Source organism: Hevea brasiliensis, chromosome 4, assembly GCF_030052815.1.
Source record: "Hevea brasiliensis isolate MT/VB/25A 57/8 chromosome 4, ASM3005281v1, whole genome shotgun sequence".
NCBI classification, from domain to species: domain Eukaryota; kingdom Viridiplantae; phylum Streptophyta; class Magnoliopsida; order Malpighiales; family Euphorbiaceae; genus Hevea; species Hevea brasiliensis.
In genome coordinates, this window is record NC_079496.1 from 114,030,065 (window position 1) to 114,050,391 (window position 20,327).

General features: G+C 32.8%; 1 protein-coding gene across 1 annotated transcript; it reads right to left on the bottom strand.

The window, feature by feature from the left end:
- Positions 1–1,430: 1,430 nt before the first annotated feature.
- On the bottom strand, positions 1,431–6,786 carry LOC110649840 (probable chlorophyll(ide) b reductase NYC1, chloroplastic). Its single transcript, XM_021804564.2, has 10 exons — positions 6,278–6,786; positions 5,724–5,802; positions 5,484–5,619; positions 5,086–5,160; positions 4,782–4,977; positions 4,364–4,432; positions 3,869–4,008; positions 3,578–3,700; positions 2,683–2,875; positions 1,431–2,153 (listed from the first exon to the last, which is right to left on the bottom strand). Exons 1-10 carry the CDS (start codon positions 6,653–6,655, stop codon positions 1,968–1,970), a joined length of 1,575 nt encoding a protein of 524 aa, XP_021660256.2. The 5' UTR covers positions 6,656–6,786; the 3' UTR covers positions 1,431–1,967.
- Positions 6,787–20,327: the final 13,541 nt, after the last annotated feature.

Here is a 20,327-nt window from a genome sequence, read left to right on the forward strand (position 1 = left end):
TTGATTTGAATTGAAAAGAGGGGCAGTTGAGGAGACTTTTTTTTTTTTTTAATTAGAGGTGTATTTTAATTGGATTCGAAAGACTTATTGACTTTTTGAAATAGTTTGAAAATTCAAAAGCATTGGTAATGGAGAGAAATTATTAGGTGTATTTAATATATATGTATTATTTTTTATAATCATATGAGATTTATTATTTATATTATATATACGATTCACTTTTCTATGAGAGAGAACACTAAATTTAGTATTATCGATATATTTAATAATTAACCTTGTAAAGATAACAATAAATATAATACTTATTAAAATCATCATACATTTGAATTTAAATTTATTAATATTTTAAGTATTTAAATTTTTTATAAATTAATTAAAATTCATCTTAAATGAATTAATTCATTTTAAATAAATCTGATTTCATTTAATTTTATATATTTAATTAATAATTTATGTCAAAATATTAAATTTTTAATAATTATATAAAATATTTAAATTTTATATCATTAAAATTATAAAAATATATTTTAAATTTAATTAACTATTTATATAAATAAATTAAAGTGAGTAAAATCTAATACATAAAATTCGTATCTGATTCAATTGCATATTACTTGCTAAATTTAAATTTATTTTTATAAAAATCTAATTAAATTAAATATTTAAAAATATATAATTAATTGTCAATTTTTAATACATAGAGAAATATCAACATGCTTAACATCTTTCAAACTTAAAAATCTGAGATATTTTCATCTCAGGATGTAACAGGTAACCATTACATTACCCTAGAATATCATTGGCGAGGGATACATGAGTTAGTTTCAGATTGAGGAAATCAGTGTACATACACTTATCAAATGCATAATATTAATATTTTTAATAATATTATTGTAATTAGTTTTTAATTAATAATTAAATAAAATATATAATACTGATTTATCAAAGGAATTATAAAATCTCAAACTAATAAAATATAAAAAAAATTACTTTTTCATTTAATAAAATAATTATTTTTTATTCTCTTTTCTGTTATTTTTTTTTTCTTTTTCTGTCCTAAAAAGATATAAAATTGAAGAATTTAGGCCAGTCAGTCTACATAATTTATTGCGCTGATGATGCCTAGGCTGTGGCCGACAAAGAATCAAATTCCGCAGGGGTCTGGAGACTGGTGACAGGCTTAGATAGTGCCATTTGGCTAAATCAGGGGAAATCAGGAGACTTTGGTCCTACGACGGCATGATCCGCGGATGATGATCGTGGGAGTTTTTACTCTAATTTTATTTTTTATAAAATATTTTCTAATTTGTTAATAATTATTATTAAATAGTTTAATAAGATTTAATTAAAAAATAAATTAAATTATAAATTTGTTCAAATAATGAAATAAAAAAACAACTTCTAATCATGGTATGCTATTGAAAATACAATGAATAAATCTGGACCGTTGATTCATGCTGATTTTTCATATGTTAAATAATAAAATCCATATAAATTAAGGCCCAAATAGCATTTGAGGATCAAGCCATTGTAGCAGTGAGTGTTCTGCACTTCTGATCGCAGAAGAATGCTTGTACACAAAACATTGAATTCAATTCATTACAATTTCTATAGATATTGAATTTACAAGCACCTCAGCTGAGAATGCTTGCATTAAAAAAGAAATACTGCTTAGCAGAGAATGCTGCACTGATAAATGAAATATATGCTCTGTTTCTTGCAGGTATGCAGACCCTACAAACCCTGACTCGTATGATACTGAAAATCAAAATGGGCTCATCATCTAAAACAGCTGAGCGATTATGAATGGTTAAGTACCGCTCCAGAGTTTGCATGGGAAGAAAACCATACACCAACTCTTTTTGGAGGTATTTCCTTTGAGTTGCATACAGTTCAGTAGGCTCCTTCAACAACAATATAGACATGATACGTTCTGAATGAGTCGCGTTGCAGTCGTCCAGGAGCACTCAGGTGCCAGGAAAAGTGCTGCCCGTGCTCGAAAGGATTATGAAGGCACAAACAACGGAGAGTGAAAACACAGATACCCAAGTATTTTCAGTGTACATTTCCATTGCATCTGTGAAGGAAAACCGAGCTCGGTTTTCAGCCCAGTTACGAAGTCGGTCTGCCTCAGCCGCATATAATGCCCTTCCCTGCACAATAAACAGGAATAAATTCTTGAAGAAAAGCAGCATTAACTTACTAGCAGGAGAAAATGACTCCAAGATTTGTGCATGACCAAAATTCTTCAGAGACATACAAACACAAAGGCATTTCTCTTTCAAGAAAAGAGGTGCTTCAATCCATGAAAACTCTAATTTCATAATGAAGAATCTTAATAACTAGACAGTTATGAATTGGAAATCCAACTTTTACCCCAAGTTCAGCTAGAGACATAAGTAAGTTGAGGCTATGGTGCGTCAAAAATGCTAAGTTGTTCAGTAGCTAAATCTGCAGACCACACCAGTTTTCAGCGGGGTTTCGTAACTAGGGATAAGAAGTTCATTCTGAACTACAGGTTGAATTGTTTACCTCACCAGTTTTGATAGACAAGGAATTATTCAAGAGTCAAGTTGTCCATTCAATTAATGTAGTTAGAGTTAAAGCATTTTTCCTTGCCTACCTGGAATGCTGCTAACCACTTGCAGATATCTGTAAATTCCTTTAGGATATCAAGATTACCTGGGCATCAAACCAGCGACCTCGCCGCAACCATGCAGTGACCAAAGCAAGTAATATCCTAGGAGGGGTCAAGTAATTGATGGCCTTCCCTGAACCCTTCACAACCCGCATCCGTGGAACTAAAGTTCTAGCAACTGTTTCTGGAAGCTCACAAATGATGTTAAACATTTGTTTATTTTTTAGAGTTGATCCACTGCAAAAGAAAGAGCAGCAGCCACAGAAATCATTGAATGTAAGCAAAATTTAAACAGTAAAGAATCTCCTGAGAAATTAAATGATTAGCAATGGAAATTTAATTGACAAAATGTTCAATTCCCCCTGTACTTAATGTGGGTAAGTTCAATTTAGCCCATTTACAATTTTTCTTCCAAATTAGCTCAAAAATTTCAAATAACCTCAATTTAGCCCAAAAATTAAAATTACTGGGCTAAATTTCTTGATTTATTGATTTAAATAAAAAAAAAATCAAGAAGTTCAATTTCTTGATTTTAGAGCTAAATTTCTTGATTTCAGTGCAAAAATCAACAAGTTCAGTTCTTGATTTTCTTGAATTTTAAACTAAATTGAGCTTAAATTAAACTTCTAGACTAATTTAGATAAAAGTTGAAAATGAGCTAAATTGAACTTCTCCAATACATATAGGGATGAAATTGAGCTTTAAGCCAAATTTAATTTGATGCATGCTGATGCTTTAAGCCAATTCATTAACTATGAGGCTTCGAAATCAGTATAGGTTCAAGCTGAATAATTATAGCATTAGCCACAAGTATTCTTGAGTAAACCATGGCAATAGCCACCATAAAAAGGCTGCCACAACCTTATAAGGTAATGAATTTCTAGAATAGCATGCTAGTAGACAGTAGTGATGGATAAATAAGGGATGCAACCACTGTACCTCAATAGCAAATCTGTAAGGACCATGCCTGGAGATGCTGTATGTACTCCAACTTTAGATCGCCTACACTCCTTCAGAAGTGATGATTGGAGTTGCCTAAGACCACACTTTGTTGATCCATAGCTACAAGATTGAAAAGACAAACACAGCTAGAATTATTAACAACAACCAGGAATTCCGAGCATCACAAATGCCATAGATTATTGAAGAGCAATTTTTTGTAAGTAAGGGTGAAAACAGACTCTGCCTATGAGGATGCAGGCTATCACTTTAATAGAAATTACAACTTACACAGCTGTAAGAGGGGTACTAGATCCCCCAGAACCAGCACCATCCATATTAAAAATGTGCCCCCCCTTCGGTTGGTTTACCATGACACGCATTGCTTCTCGAGTGCAGAGAATAGATCCAACCAAATTTGTTGAAACAATCTACCATGAAACCAGTAGAACAAGCTTATCAAAGTTAAATTGTAAATGAACCACATGTATCAACTGCACAGCAGAGAATCCTTACTTATACTTTCTGAAAGTTCATGCACATGCAATCCTCATTATTCCAACCACACACACACACACACACACAAAGAGATCAGATACACTCATGTGATGTATTAATAGATTAAATCAGGCTTATTTAAATAACGAGCACTACTTTAAGAATCATTAGGCAATCATTAATGTTAGGTCCCCATGTTTAACATATTATTAAGGGGACTTTCCATTCATCTAAAGCATACAAGGAAATCAACTTATCAAATATTAATTAGGATTATATCTCAGGTACCTGCTTAATATCTTCATCAGTAAACTGCAGCAAGGGTCTAAATCCTTTATTTGTGCCAGCATTATTTATCTGTTCCATGTTGAGAAACAAAAATCACTATATCAGAAGACTATAGTGATCTCATATATGTTTTCACACTAACCAGGAATATACAGGAGTCCTTGCAAGTAATTAAGAGACAGGGACAAGTTTAGTTTAATAGAGTAAAACCAAAATCATAACATCATGTTAGGCGTGAAATGCATCATAATATCATAGGTTGCTTCATAGCTGAGACCTACCCCAATCTTACAACCGATACTTCAGGGTTTTACTGCTCGTATTAAGCCCAAGACTATTTGTGTGTGCAGCAAGTGTTGCTAAAACAATTCCTAAAATGCAAGTTAGAAACTTCAACAGACAATACTGAATCCCTTACCCATATATCAATGGATCCAAACTCATTGATAGCAAAATTTGCCAATTTCTGCACATCAGAAGGTTCACAAACATCACAAGATATGCCAACCACTTTTGCATGTGTTAGATTTGTCCTAGATGAACCACTGGTGGTGACCATTCCCTCCGTGAGGTTCTCTTCAAGCTCTTTGACTGTCATATCTACAGACTCAGGACTGCCTTCGCAAAGTTCCAGTCAAGGATGAGGAGTTGTGAGTACAGATATCATAAAGATAGAATGCTATATATCCATAAACAACAAATATCATGATTTTGTATGCAACCTGCGTGAAGCAATAACCACACGATCGCCAGACAGAAGAAATTCTCGAGCAAGTGCCTTTCCGAGTCCCCTTGTGCTAAACAAGACAGTTTAAACATGCGCAAGAACATACTCGCATAAATTTTCCCAATCCCTAAGCAGGATTTGTACGTCAAATTTTTAATTATACTACCTCACACAGAATAATTTCAAGTGAAGCATTAATATGTCCAAGTTCCCAAAAATAACAAATCAGATAAAGAAACACTGAGATGTATTTGTTTATGCATCAAAGGGATATGCAGTTCTTACAGGAGCCCCCATCACCTTTTAAATTGCAAAAGTAGTGGGATTACATGTAGTTTGATATGGAAAAACTAACTACTGCATGAAGCCTGCAGATGGAGAGGGAGGCAGTACCTTCCAGTCACAACAACATTGCGCGGACCAGCTCGACAATGTTCATCTAAAACCATGTTAGCACCTACCATAGTTCCAATAATAATTCCTCCAAGCCAGCTATACCAAATCAGTGTATTCATTTGACTGTCTCCACCTTCACCAAAATTTAAAGAACATTAGAATTCCACATTAATCTAACACAACGAATTCAGGTTAATGCACATTATCCTCATTGTAAAAGCATGCATATTTTCTCACCTGACAAGTGAAAACCAACTGCAAGTATCACACCAGTGCTCATCATAGTGACAATATATCTTCCTATTTGGATAGCAATCTGGATAATGAAAGAAAGGTTTTAATTGAACTTGCATTTGCCAAATTATAATGAAGAATATATTATCCAACTACAAACTTTTAGTAAAGATAGCATCAATGAATCTTGCTGCATATGAAGAAAAATAATGGAATTTGAGTTTTACGGTTTCTCTTTCATTTTTATTAGTTATGCTAAGCATAGTTTTGTTCAATGAGAAAATAAAAATTGTTAGAAAGCCAAAGCTTTTGTTATTTGTTACCAAAATGAATTTAAAAACGCTTACAATATAAATAATTATTCTACTGAATTCCAACAAAGTGACAGGAACATTATCAAAATTAAAAATTCAATCTTAAATTCTATCAACTGCAAATACTAGAGTTCAGTTGAACACATAAACTATTAAAATTTGATGAACACAAAATAGAAATGAGTTACCTGCATATTCCTGAAATTTTTACAATCTACAAAATTAACCTATTTTACAACTCACCAATGAGAGAACCTCCTCCAATTTAGCTACTGCCTTCGTATGCTCCTCATTTGATTGTGAATCCGACCTTCCAAACCCAGAAACAGCATCTTTCAAAGTACTCCAGAGCCCACCTCCCTTCTTCAACTTGTCCTCGTTTTCCTTCACCACCTTACAATTTTTCTCACTTATGTTCTGTTTCTCTTCCACTTCTCCTTTATCCTCAGACCTAAAAGACCTGCACTTCTGCACGTACAAACCATGACGTCCCCTATGTACCCCACCAGAACCTGACCATAAAAAACCTTGCCTAAGTAATCCATTTCTCGGTTGTTCCCCGAAAGAAAACTGATCTATGCCTTGTGGGTATATGTGAAGTTTAGTTATTGCAGCAGCCATGAGTGAAAACTAGACGGGCACTTCACATACAGTGTTCCAATTTTTTTGGGGTGAGGCAACAGTGGGTTTATGTTTTTCTTTGATACCACGTTTCTTATTTAAGGACTTGAGGAAAATGAATAAAATATCTGAGAGAGAGAGAGAGAGAGAGAGAGACAGAGACAGAGAGGGTAGAGATTCGTTGAATTGGTGATCTCGATCTAAGCTAGTGGGGGAGAACTGTGATGGCCACACGTTACAGCAACCTCATCTTCTGTTTTCTTGTGGACACGTGGCTTTGTGGGTCTGTGTTATTGTGTCATGTTTCAGGTTTTAGGCTTATTAGGCCAACCCTTGCACGCATTGTTGTTGCCTTAGCAGAATAATTAATCAAAATCCTAAATGGCAAACTACAAAGTTTATTGCTTTTAATTAAGAAGTTGAGTGTATTAAGTGCCAAGACTTGGTTTATTGCACTTAGAAGTGGCAAAGAAGCACCATACTCTGAAATTTGGATATACATGTTAATGTCAAAGTCATAGAAACTTTCTTAAAAACTCTCATTTCCATGATCTCAATGGTCTTCCAGTGTTAATTAGTTGCTTTTGTTCTCATTTGTTTAGGCCTACCAAGTAGGCACTTGGGATAGGCAATCCAGAATTTTGCATTATCGCCCATCTCTGGCCTTTTGCTCTTTGAATTTGTTGTAATTTTTTGACTGGCTTTCACTTCCTTGTCCTGCTCTAGTAATTGGGCTTTAAACCCAGACCCTCCAGATGGCCGGCTGGCCGGCTAAGCCTGTGATGGTGCCAGTTTACGATCCAAGTGTCGTAGAAGTACCATTTGAGACAACAGCTCATTTGCTAAATTCATCCAGAAGGCAGAGACAAGTTGCATCAGTGAAATTACTCTTAAAGAAAAATAATTTTTTAAATATATTAGTTGGAAAATGAAGGAAAATTTGAGCAAATAATATAGCGCACAATCTATTTCATTTTATCCATTTAATAAAAAGAAGGAAAATTTGAGCTAGAATATAAAATGACAACAAAATTTATCCTATTTCTTAAAAAAAAAAAAAAATTTAGATATATGATTATCATAAAGGAAATAAATTGGACAGAGCAACAGCCTGGCAACGTAGTGTAAGATTTTGCAGGAAAAAATAAGGCGGTCCCTCCCTTCCTCTCTCTACTTCTGCGGGAGAGAAGAAACCACCAGCACCAGGAACCAATAATGGAGGTGCCTCAGCCTCATCAGGATCAACGCTCTAGATCTTCCAGACCCCTCACCATTCATGCCTTGGCTCACTCTGGAGATCTTCTTTCCTTTCAGAAGCTGCTGCGAGCTAATCCTTCTCTTCTCAATGAAAGAAATCCTGTTGTACAATAAGATCCTATTCTCTTTTCAAATCTTATATTACATTTTCCAGCAATTCATTCTTTTTTTTCCTTTGCTTTGTTTTGTTGTTGATTTTCTGTAAATTTGGCTTCTGTCGTCGATGAATTTGGATCCATTTCTCAAATTTCTTCATTGTTTGATTGTGCTTGCCCAACAATTTCTTGCCAATTATTGATTGGTTTGCTTCTTTTTTTTTTTCCTCCTTTAGTTCTTCTCTGACATTGAAAATGAAATACGATGGTGAATTATTATTCTTTGAGATATAATGCAGTTGGATTTAGACTTCAACGAAAGAGAGAATTAGCGAGTAGAGGCTCTCTTTTAATGTTGGTTTTTATTTCATATTACTTGGGTTATGGAAAATCTGGACTTTGGTATATTCAGGATAAGCTTATGTCCTTCATCGTAGATGGATTGCGACAAGGATAGTTAATAAGGGATGGAAGGGGGGAGAATATTTTGTAGAAATGCAAGGAGATATCCTAAGATTTTTGTTCCGTGATTAATATTATTATATAGATTAAAATTAATTATTTTAATGTGATTTAATATTAATTAATATTTATTTTAATTAATATAAATTTTAATTGTACAAAGATTATTTTGATGAAGGGAAATTCTAATTCTAATTTCATAAGGATACTTGATGAAGTTATCATATTAAGTCTTGGATATATATATAAGCCGATTCTCTCTTTATATAAGTTATGCACATTCTCTTTCATAAAGTCAGAAATATTATGATCATTTCAATGAAGTTTTTTATCACTAAATTTTTGTGTGTGAATCAAGAAGGGTCAAAAGAGAGAAATCAATTTATTGAATTAAAAGGTCTCTCTCAATTATTAGCATACTCAATTAAATTCCGCATCAGGTACGCTTTCTAGATCTGTTAGAATTTATTTATTCAAGATTCATTATTAGGGTGATGATTGAATCTTATGATTATGATTCACATTATATTTATAATTGTTATGATCTATTAAGAATTTTACATATGTTATCAGAGTCTTAGGTTTTAAATAATTAAATTTCTCCATTAAATTTATGATGATGAACATAATGTTGAAGTTCTTACTTGTTATTAGATATGGGTAGAATTAAAGTGTAGATCGTGAAAGTTTTATGATTAATGTAAATGATTAAAATAATTATAATAATATTATTATTAAAATTTGACCCAATTAAGATTTGGGCATGAGAATTATTAACATGATGAAAAATCGTGTTATAAAGAGATTTAAGTTTGAGATCGTGTTTTCTCAAAATAAAGAAATTAAAAGAGATAAAAAAAAATTATATATCAAAGTGGCTTAGTTGTTTTGGCCATGAATTTCAAACTACGTAAAAATATGTTTGTAATGAAAGATGCTTAAAATTAATTAATTAATTAATTGCTAAATTGAAGTTTTAGTCCAAATTTAATTAGGCCATGAAAGTTCAACATGATGAATAAAACGTGTTGGAAAGAATAATTCTTTTAGGAACATGTTCTCCCGAAAGCAAGGAAAGTGATAAAAAAAAAATGTTTTCTACCCAATCTAATTAAGATTTATAATTAAACATAATAAATGAACAAATATTAAGTTTATTAAGATGCATAATTTATATGCATGTCTTATGATATTTGTTTTAGTTTGTTAGTCACCAAAGTGGTCAAACTAAAATAAAATAAAATTAATAGTTTGTTAGTCACCAAAGTGGCTAAACTATGAATGATTTTTACATGCATATAAAAATTATCAATTATCCATACTAATAAATGCCTATAATGAAAAATGGATTAATTGATACCCACTAGTCATAACTTACGGATTTTACCCAAAGCTAAATCAATTATTTTATGATAATGAGAATTATAAGAACAATAATATTTTATCAAATATATATTGGATGTCCAAAGACAATATGTATATTTGATGTAAGTTAATTATTGTCCAATCAAATTGAAAGGCATTTAATTTAGGAAAGTATATTATAGTATCTACCCAAAGGAGAACTGTAGTATACTCTAATTGTTTGAATTGTCTGAATCTATTTTAATTTGAATATGTATATAATATTTTACACCTTTTACTCTTCATTTGCAAGTTTTATCTGTTATTGTATTCAATGGGCTAAACTTCTCTTAATGGTGTGAGCAAGTCAAGTTTCATTTAGGTGTATTTGAACTTGACTTAGCATTATTGAAAGACAAACCAACTACCATTGTAGATACAAGCAGTGAAGAAGAGAAGTTGTACCATAAGCAATAGGAATGGTCAAATAGATCAAGCCGTATGTTTCTGCGAATGACTATTGTCAATAACATTATGACAACAATTCCACAAACTAAAAATGGAATAGAATACCTTAATTTTGTGGAAGAACGGTTTCGTTCTGCAGACAAGTCACTCGCTAGTACTCTAATGGCACAACTCACGACCATGAAGTATAATGGGTCAAAGAGTATGCATGAGCACATTATAGAGATGAGTGATATTGCAACAAGGCTAAAGACCTTAGGGATGGCGGTGGATGATTCATTCTTGGTGCAGTTCATTCTGAACTCATTACCTCCAGAATATGGGGCATTTCAAATCAGTTACAATACTATTAATGATAAGTGAAATGTTAATGAATTGGCCAGTAAGGTAGTTTAGGAGGAAACGAGACTGAAGAATCAAGGGACTTATTCTGTCAATATTATGGGTCAAGGAATTGGTAAAGGACTTAACATAGTTATTAAAGGTCCAAGGTGCCAAGGGTCCTGGAGCCTAGGCGCAAGGCGCGCGCCTGAGCAAAGAGAGGCGCAAAAATTAAAAAAAAATTGAAAAAAATATAAATATTGTTAGTAGTATGCCCTAGAGCATATCATTTAATATGTATCTTGTACATGTTTTATTAATAAAAGATATATTTCACTTTTCCGTTTACATAATATATTTATGTGTAATAGAAAAGGTCCATTGATATTTTGTTAGAAATTCTATTTTTATGTTGTTAAGAATATGAGTGATAATATTTCTAGCACAAAGTATCATAAATAGGTTTACAATCGAGGATACTTCACAATAAGGATATGAATTATCCAGAAAGATTGTAATCATGTTTGTTCTCAAGTTATTTATATGAGATGTAAATAAGATAGAATGGTGAGTCTCATGCCACATAACAAACATGATAGACACTTATACATGATAAGTAGGCCGAACCAGTGACATTTATGACAAGCACATAGAGTTTACTCTTGTCAATGTATTGTCATAAATCATATTAGTGCATATAAGCTTTAGACCTAAGATAGCATAGTTATCTTGTATATAGGTGATTTGAGTTTGATACTGCTTTCATACTTGTACTGTGTATGGGTATATAGGCATGTGTTGGCTCCTACTAGTTATATATGGAGGTAGGTGTTGATTAAGATGGGGATAAAATCATATGTTCATTTAATTGTTTTTGATGTTTTAAGTTCCTGGCTAGGATAGATAGATTTAATTAGAAAAGAGTTTCTGATGAGAAAATCTTTTAATCAAGAACTGAAATTGAAAGAGAACATAATATTCATAGCAAATGGGGTTTGACATAAACCATGACTTCAGCTCAAATTGGGATTTTGTAACAGAGAGATTCTAGTGCATGGTAATATATGATTATAGGTTCATTTAAGGTAAACCTTATTACTAATTGGGTAGCCATGGCATGCTATGCTAGGTGTTAATCATGGTCTATAAGGTGCATAAAATGATTTAGAGAAATCATTTATGGTAAGAAAGAGTTCTGATGATATTAAGAGTTGATATCATGTCTCATTGCCAATTAGTGATGAGCCTAGTAAGTCACACACATACACAAGTAATCACCAAATTAAATATGATTTAATTAATTAATTAATTAATTAATTAAAGAGTTTAATTGATTAATTAAATAGGTTTGGTTTGCAATTAGATTGCAAAGTCCCTAACATGGCTTGAAACCAAATCTAGGTTATTTGATGTATAGTATAAGTTAAATTTATATTTCAAGTGTTTAAATATGAAATTAATTAATGAGAAATTAATTAATAGAGATTAATTAATTAATTTATATTTGATATAAATTGATTAGAAGAAGAAAAATAATTATTTTGGGTTGAGAACTCAAAATTAAGACACAAGGGTATTTTGGTCATTTCACAGGGTGACATGTGGCACCATAAGATAGTGACACATTGCACTACACATAAGCTTGTCATATGTCTTTTAATTATGTAAGATGATTAAAGTCAAGATTAAATATAGGTTTGACACTTGGCACAATGTGATTGGGTCAATTAAACCTAGACCCAATCAGAAGGTGACATGTGGCAAGGGTTTTAAGTGGTGACCTAGCTATATAAGGGAAATGATGAAATAATAAAATACAATCTGCTCATTCATCCAAAGGTGCCGCCACCCTTGCCTTACTCTCCCTCTCATCTTCTTAATCTCTCATCAATTCAAAGAGATTTGCTAACAATCTCTTGAATTAAAAATACTAGAAATTATTTCTAGTGTCCTGTTTACATCTGTAATCTCTCAAAAGACAAAAATTGATTTTCTAATTGATTGGAAAAGCTTTAGAAGCTATTCAAAGGGCTGCCATTGGTGATCTTGGTATGGACAAGCTAGAGGGGCAACATCTGGTGTCCTAGGCGCGTCCCAAAGGTGCCAAACACACTGCAGTGCATCAAAAAGGTTAGTGCACTTGTTCTTGATCTAATCTAGGGTTTTAATGAATTAATCTGTTAATTCTAAAATCTTAAATGGCAAATATAGATCCAAAAATATATTAAAAGAGTTTTAATATGCTATTTATCATTGAAATCAAATAGATAAAAATGAATCTTGCATGATGCATGTTACCCTAGATGAAAAATTTTTGAATTCAATGATCTAAACTTATGTTTTTCATGCTTCCGCTACTTCAAATATTCTATCAAATTTCAACTAGCATAAAACTAAACATAATAATAAGTAATAAACATAAGGTAATGATAATTTTGCAATCCAAATAGAATAAAAATGAACTACCTTATTTTAAGAAACTAATATAAAGTGTCACAATCTTAACATATTAACATGATAGATACTAGTCATACTAGTAATCAAAATCAAAGAAAGAAAGTAGTTAACTAGTTACAAAATAACTAGTTAACTACTCTTCAATCTATATGAAGAGTAGCATTAGTAATCAAAACTAAAGTCAAGTACCAATTACTAAATACAAAATAACTAGTTAACTACTTAGTTCTTAATCTATTTCAAGTGTAGCATTAGTAATCAAAACTAAAGTACTAATTACTAATTACAAAATAACTAGTTCACTACACTTCAATCTATATCAAAATTAGCGTTAAGATCTTCCTTATCTTCCTCTTCAGCTTCGTCCTCTTCATACTCATCTTCTTCAAAATCAATATCTTCATCTTCTTCAAAAGATGTCTCTTCTCTAAGTAAAGGAGTATCAGCTCTAAATGGTGGCTTTCCTTTATGCTTTGACATAGATCTTGAAGCAACTGCAGATGCTATATTTTTTTTCTCTCCCGGATTTAGTATTGTAGGCATCCTCTTCAACTCCAATAGCTTCAGCAACCGCATTCTAAGTCAAATTGTCATCCTCAAACACAAGTTCATTATTTTCTAACTCTTCTTCCATTTGACCCATCAACCATTCATTACTATCATCTATGTCTTTCAATGAAATGGGGTCAATGCGGTGACATGCATCATATCGGCGCCTTAATGCCTGATTATACTTCACAAATACCAAATCATTCAATCTTTGCTGAGCTAGCCTATTTCTTTTTTTACTATGAATCTGTAAAATACAACAATTTTAATAAGTAATTTTTAAGAAAGAATAAATTAAAAGTATAATTGTAAAGAGACATGTTTTGTTACTTACATGCTCAAAGATACTCCAATTACACTCACAGTCAGATGCACTACAAGTGAGGCTAAACACTTTTATTGCAAAATTTCTCAAATCTGGAGTTGAAGCTCCGTAAGCATTCCACCATTCAGTTATTAATAAAATAACGCATATTATTCATGATTAAAAAAAATTGCAAGATAAGATTAAATGCTTATGATTAAAATTATGTTACCTGGAGATATTGCTATTCGATTCCTAATTGTCACAGACATCCCAAATATGCCAGCACTATTTTGATACAAAAGTAGTTGTTTCATGATTTTGTCTTGCTCTTGTTGGTTTGGAATCAACCTTTGTAGAACTGTATGTAAACCAGTCATAACCTCTTCATCTGTAGCAATCTGAGTATTTGAATAAAAAAATTCAGGATTCAAATAATGTCCAGCTGCATGCAAAGGTTGGTGGAGTTGGCTTTCCCATCGTTTATCAATGATCTCAAACACCGCCTTGTATTTTTCTTCCTTTTTACCAAATGACTTTGCAATCGCTTCTTTAGCCCTATCCATAGCCTCATAAATATATCCCATTGCAGGCCTTTTCTCACCATCAACTAATCCAAGCACACGGACTAATGGACCAAATATCTTTAAAATGTACACCATAGTACTCCAAAAACTAGGCATCATCACAATACTAGTCATTTTCTTACCAGCTTGCACTTTTGCCCACTTACTTGTGGTCCATTTCTCTGAAGTAAACATCTTTTACAAATTGGTCTTGTGCTTATGTATGCATTGAAGGGTGAGAAAAGCAGTTGCAAATCTTGTGACAGTAGGCCTAATAAGTTCTCTTTCACCGGTGAAGTGCCGTAATATGTTCACCACACCTGGACGAACATAAATGTAGCCATTCATTGTCACTGCCCTTTTAATTGTGTTATAAAATTTTGGCATTTTCCCAATGTCTTCTAAAATCAAATCTAAGCAATGGGCAGCACAAGGAGTCCAGTACAAGTGTGGATGCTTGACTTGTAACAACTTTCTTAAAAACAAAACGAATATGAGAAGTTTTTATTACTACAATTGTTAATTAAAATGAAATTTAAATAATTTAATAAAAATTAAAACTTAAAATTACCTGTAAGCACACAATTGCTAGCATTATCTGTCACTACTTGAACCACATTATCCTCCCCAACACGCTCTACAATTCTATCAAGCAGCTCAAACATCTTCTCACCAGTCTTTGAATACTCTGAAGCATCCATAGACTCAAGGAAAGCTATTCCCTTTAGAGAATTCACTAAGAAATTAATTAAAGTCCTTTGCTTTTTATCTGTCCAACCATCTGCCATTATAGAACAACCATACTTTGCCCATTCTTCTTCATAGGACTTCAATTCACTCTTCACATCAGTAACTTCTTTATTCAACAAGGGAACCCGCAATTCATGGAAACTTGGTGCCTTCAAACCAATACCAAATTGTCCAACAAACTCTAACATCACTTGAAAACTTGGATAATTGGCAGCATTGAAAGGAATTGCTGCATCATACATCCATCGAGCTATATCCCTACATGCCTTTTTTTGCAATTCCTTTTTACATGCCTCATTTATGGTGGTTTGCTTCAACTTTGCATTCTTCCTATCTTTCACTGCCCTTTCTGCATTTTGAGCAAAAAATACATCAATAAGACCCTTTGTCTTTGACTTCTTTCTTATATTTGCAATTTTATTACTTCTTTGCTGTGGGACTTCTATGTTTGCACCAATTTCATCTTCGTCTTTATCATCACCCATCCTCTCAACATCTTCAAAATCAGGAAAAGAAGTTTTATCAAAGTCCTTTGCTACAACCTTTTTTAGCATATAGTCTTGTATTTCTTCACGTACATGTGCTGGATACCTTTTACACATGGTGACATTGCGATATCCCCCAGCCAAGTGTTGCTTAGCTCGGTAAATCCCTCCATTTGTAACCTTATTACAAAAGTTATAAACGAGATCATTGGTATTTGGTGGCTTTAATAAATGCACATGCTTCCAAGCAGGATCTTTTCTATTATTGCCACTTTTATCTTCAATGGCAATAGAAGATGTTTCAGTGTCTATCTTTTACAACCGAACAAGAAATATCAACTCCCTATATCAATAGCATAACAAGTTTAGCAAAGCAATTTATCACTCACATACAAGTCACAAACACCCACTCAATTGTCATTTCAAATAATATTTGTATTCAAGAAGTAAAAATTATAATAAATAATATTTGAAATATTCAATAAAAAACATTCAACAAACACCCATTAAACTATTTTATTTATTTATGTTATTACAGCAAAAAACATGTTAATTATCAATATGTTAATAACTTAATTATCAATATATTACTCATGTTGCAACTTGCAACAAACACCCATTCATTACTGCTGTGCTGTATTTTATAGTAAATAATTTATTTATTGTCATTTTATATATTTATGTTAATTTTCACTTGTCTTTTTGCTCTTTACTATAATTTAAGATATAAGAAATTAAGGGTTAGTGGGTTGCATGTGAGAGGCAATCAACAAATAGCCCAATGTTGAACAGAGAATTGAAAAATAACTGCAAAAAGAAAGCAGACAAGCAACTGGTGTCATCAACTAGCAACTTGTGTCAGCAAAAAGCATAAAGCAGCTGGTGTCATCAAATAAAAAAAATCAACTCAACAAAAAAAAAAACACAGTAGATGCAGCATGAGTGAAATCTAAATCATCGAAAATTTCAGCAGTATAACAGAGGGAAAATTGAAAAGAAAAGAGCATGCTAGCAGCAGCTATGGCTTGAAAACCAGCAAAAATGAAGAAAAGAAGAGCAAAGAAAAAGCAGCAGATATAGCATAGGTGAAACCCTAAATCACTGAAAATTTCAGCAGCATAATGGGGGAAAAATTGACAAGAAAAAAGCATGCTCGCAACAGCCATGGCTTGTAAACCAGCAAAAATAAAGAAAGGAAGAATAAAGAAAGCAGCAGCCATGGCTTGAGAACCACCAAGAAGGAAGAAAAGAAGATGGAGAAGAAGCCGATGATGAGAAAGAAAGGAAGAAAAGAAGAAAGGAACAAGAAATGGAAGAGGAAGTCAAGAATAACAAACTTGAATGCAGAGATCAGCTAAGTTTCTAGAATCTTCTTCTTCTTCTTCTTGTCTTCTTCTTTTCACCTTTTTCTTTTTTACTTCTGCTGTCGGGGTGGAGTGGGGCTGCTATAAATGTCCCCTTCATTAAATAGGGCGCCTGGGACTGCTGAGGCGTGCCTGGAATGCGCCTTGAGCCTGGTGCGCCTTGAGCCTAGGCAACGCCTTCTCAGTGTCACCCGCCTGGACAGTTTTAAGGAGCAGGCAGCTGAGCCTCCATCGCCTGATGCCTTGGGTGCGCCTCAGGCATGCCTTTAACAACTATGGGACTTAAACCAAAGGCCAAAAAGTTTAAGAAGAAAAAAAAAGGATCTTCAAATGCTTCTCAAATTGAAAAAAAGGGAACAAATGATAGATAAGTATTGCTTCTGTAAGGAAGTAGGACACTATTAAAAAGAAGATTGCCTGAAACGTAAAACATAGTTCGAAAAGAAAGGTAATCCTTATGCTTATGTACGTTTTGAATCAAACTTAATTGAAGTTCCTAATAATACTTGGTGGCTTGATTCCGGTGCTACTACTCATGTATCCAACTTGATACAGGGATTTCTTATGATCCAAACCACAAACCCAACTAAAGACTTTCTATTTATGGGAAACCGAATGAAGGCCCCAATTGAAGGTATAGAGACTTACCATTTGATCTTGGACAATGGTTATCACTTAGATCTTTTACAAACTCTCTATGTACCTTCAGTTTCTGGGAATGTTATTTTTATTTCAAAATTTGATGAATCTGGGTTTAATGTTAAGTTTGGACATAGATGTTACAGTTTATTTAATAATAATAATAATAATAATAATAATTCTATTATTGACTCTAGAATTCTTATTGATGGTTTATATAGGCTGAAACTTAATGATAATTTTGCTGAATCCTTGCTTGTCACTTATAGCAATATTGGGATTAAGCATAGTAGACTAAATGAAGATTCTGCTTTTTTGTGGCATAAGCGGTTGGTAAAGAATCAGATTCTACCGAGTCTAGATTTTATTGATATTGATATATGTGTAGATTGCATTAAGGGAAAGCAAACCAAACACAGTAAGAAATGAGCCACAAGAAGCAGTCAGTTTCTTAAAATTATACACATTGATATATGTGGGTCTTTTGATATTCTATCTTTTGGTGGAGAAAAGTACTTTATTACCTTTATTGATGATTTTTCACGATATTGACATATTTATTTACTTAATGAAAAATCTCAACCAATAAATGCACTTGAAGTATACATAAATGAGGTTGAGAGGCAATTAAATAGAAAAGTGAAAATAGTAAGGTCAGATAGAGATGGTGAATACTATGAAAAATACACTAAAATGGGACAATGTCCTGGTTCATTTGCAAAGTTCTTAGAAAGTCATGGCCTATGTGCACAATATACTATGCCAGGAACTCCTCAACAAAATGGAGTGGCGGAAAGGCGAAATCGGACTTTAATGGATTAGGTTGGGAGTATGATGAGTAACTCTTCTTTATCTATATCTTTGCGGATGTATGCACTTAAAACTGCTATATACTTATTAAATAGGGTTCTTAGTGAGGCAGTCTCAAAAACACCTTATGAATTGTGGACTGAAAGGAAACCTAATTTAAGGCACCTACATGTTTGGGGTTGCCGAGCGGAAGCAAAAATTTATAATCCACATGAAAAGAAATTAGATTCTCGAACGATAAGTGGACACTTTATTGGTTATCCAAAGAAATCTAAAGGATATAAATTTTATGTTCCAAATCATAGTCCAAGAATTATGGAAACTGGTAATGTAAGATTCCTTCAAAATGGTAAAGTTAGTGGGAGTGTTGAGAGACAGGATGTGGATATACAAGAAAATAAAGTTAATTTTCATGTGCCTATTATTGTTCCAATATCTACTCCTACTCCACATGTTATTCCAGCAGTTGTTGAAGGACCTAACAATGCTACACAACATAATGATGAAACACATCCTGAAGAAGCTAACCCACAAAGAGCTAATGAAGGCGAACCACAAGAAATGCCATTAAAAAGATCTCAAAGAGAAAGGAGATCTGCAATTGCTAATGATTACGTGGTTTACTTGCAAGAGTCAGATTTTAACATAGGAATTAATAAAGATCCAGTTTCTTTTTCACAAGCTATAGAAAGTAATGAGTATGATAAGTGGTTAGATGCTATGAAAAATGAGTTAAAATCTATGAAACAAAACAAAGTATCTCTATGGAGCAAAACAAAGTATGGGATCTAGTCGAATTGCCTCAAGGATCTGAACGAGTTGGGTGTAAATGGGTCTTTAAGATCAAGCACGACTCGAATGGCAAAATCGAACAATATAAAGTAAGATTTGTTGTCAAGGGTTATACTAAGAAGGATGGTGTTGACTATAAAGAAACATTTTCACCAATCTTAAAGAAAAACTCATTAAGAATTATCATGACATTGGTGGCTCATTATGACTTAGAGTTGCACAAAATAGATGTGAAAATATCATTTCTAAATGGAGAACTTAAAGAGGATGTTTATATGGACCAACATGAAGGTTTCTCAGTTAAAGGAAAAGGCTATATGGTGTGTAAACTTAAGAAATCAATATACGGACTTAAGCAAGCTTCCCATCAATGGTATATTAAGTTCAATGATACCATAAAGTCTATTGATTTTAAGGAAAATGTCGTTGATCAATGTACATATCAAAAGATCAGGAGGAGTAAGTTTATTTTCTTAATTTTATATGTTGATGATATCTTGCTTACTGCAAATGATTTGAGCATATTATGTGAGACTAAAGATTTTCTCTCAATGAATTTTGAAATGAAAGATATGGGAGAGACATCCTTTATGGTTGGAATAGAAATATTTTGTAATAGATCACAAGGACTGTTAGGATTATCTCAGAAAGCCTATATTGATAGAATTCTAGAGAGATTTAATATGCATAAATGTTCAGCAAGAATTGTTCCTATATAAAAAGGGGATAAATTTAGTCTCAATTAATGTCCAAAGAATGATGTGGAACGTAAAGAAATGGAATTAATTCCTTATGCTTCAGTTGTGGGCAGTTTGATATATGCTCAAACCTGCACAAGACCCGACATTAGCTTTGCTGTTGGAATGCTTAGTAAACATCAAAGCAATCTTGGAATCCATCACTGGAAAGCTGCAAAGAAAGTTTTGCGATACATGCAAGGAACTAAGGATCACATGCTCACTTATAGGAGATCTAATCATTTAGAAGTGGTTGGATACTCAGGTTCAGA

What these genes read in the sequence shown, in the direction of transcription:
- LOC110649840 (XM_021804564.2), bottom strand. Translation starts at nt 6,655, where the DNA reads ATGGCTGCTGCAATAACTAAACTTCACATATACCCACAAGGCATAGAT. An exon ending in CTGATGAAGATATTAAGCAG is followed by an intron (nt 4,009 to 4,363) that starts GTACCTGAGATA and finishes GTTTCATGGTAG; the next exon opens with ATTGTTTCAACAAATTTGGT. An exon ending in GTCGCTGGTTTGATGCCCAG is followed by an intron (nt 2,154 to 2,682) that starts GTAATCTTGATA and finishes TTTATTGTGCAG; the next exon opens with GGAAGGGCATTATATGCGGC.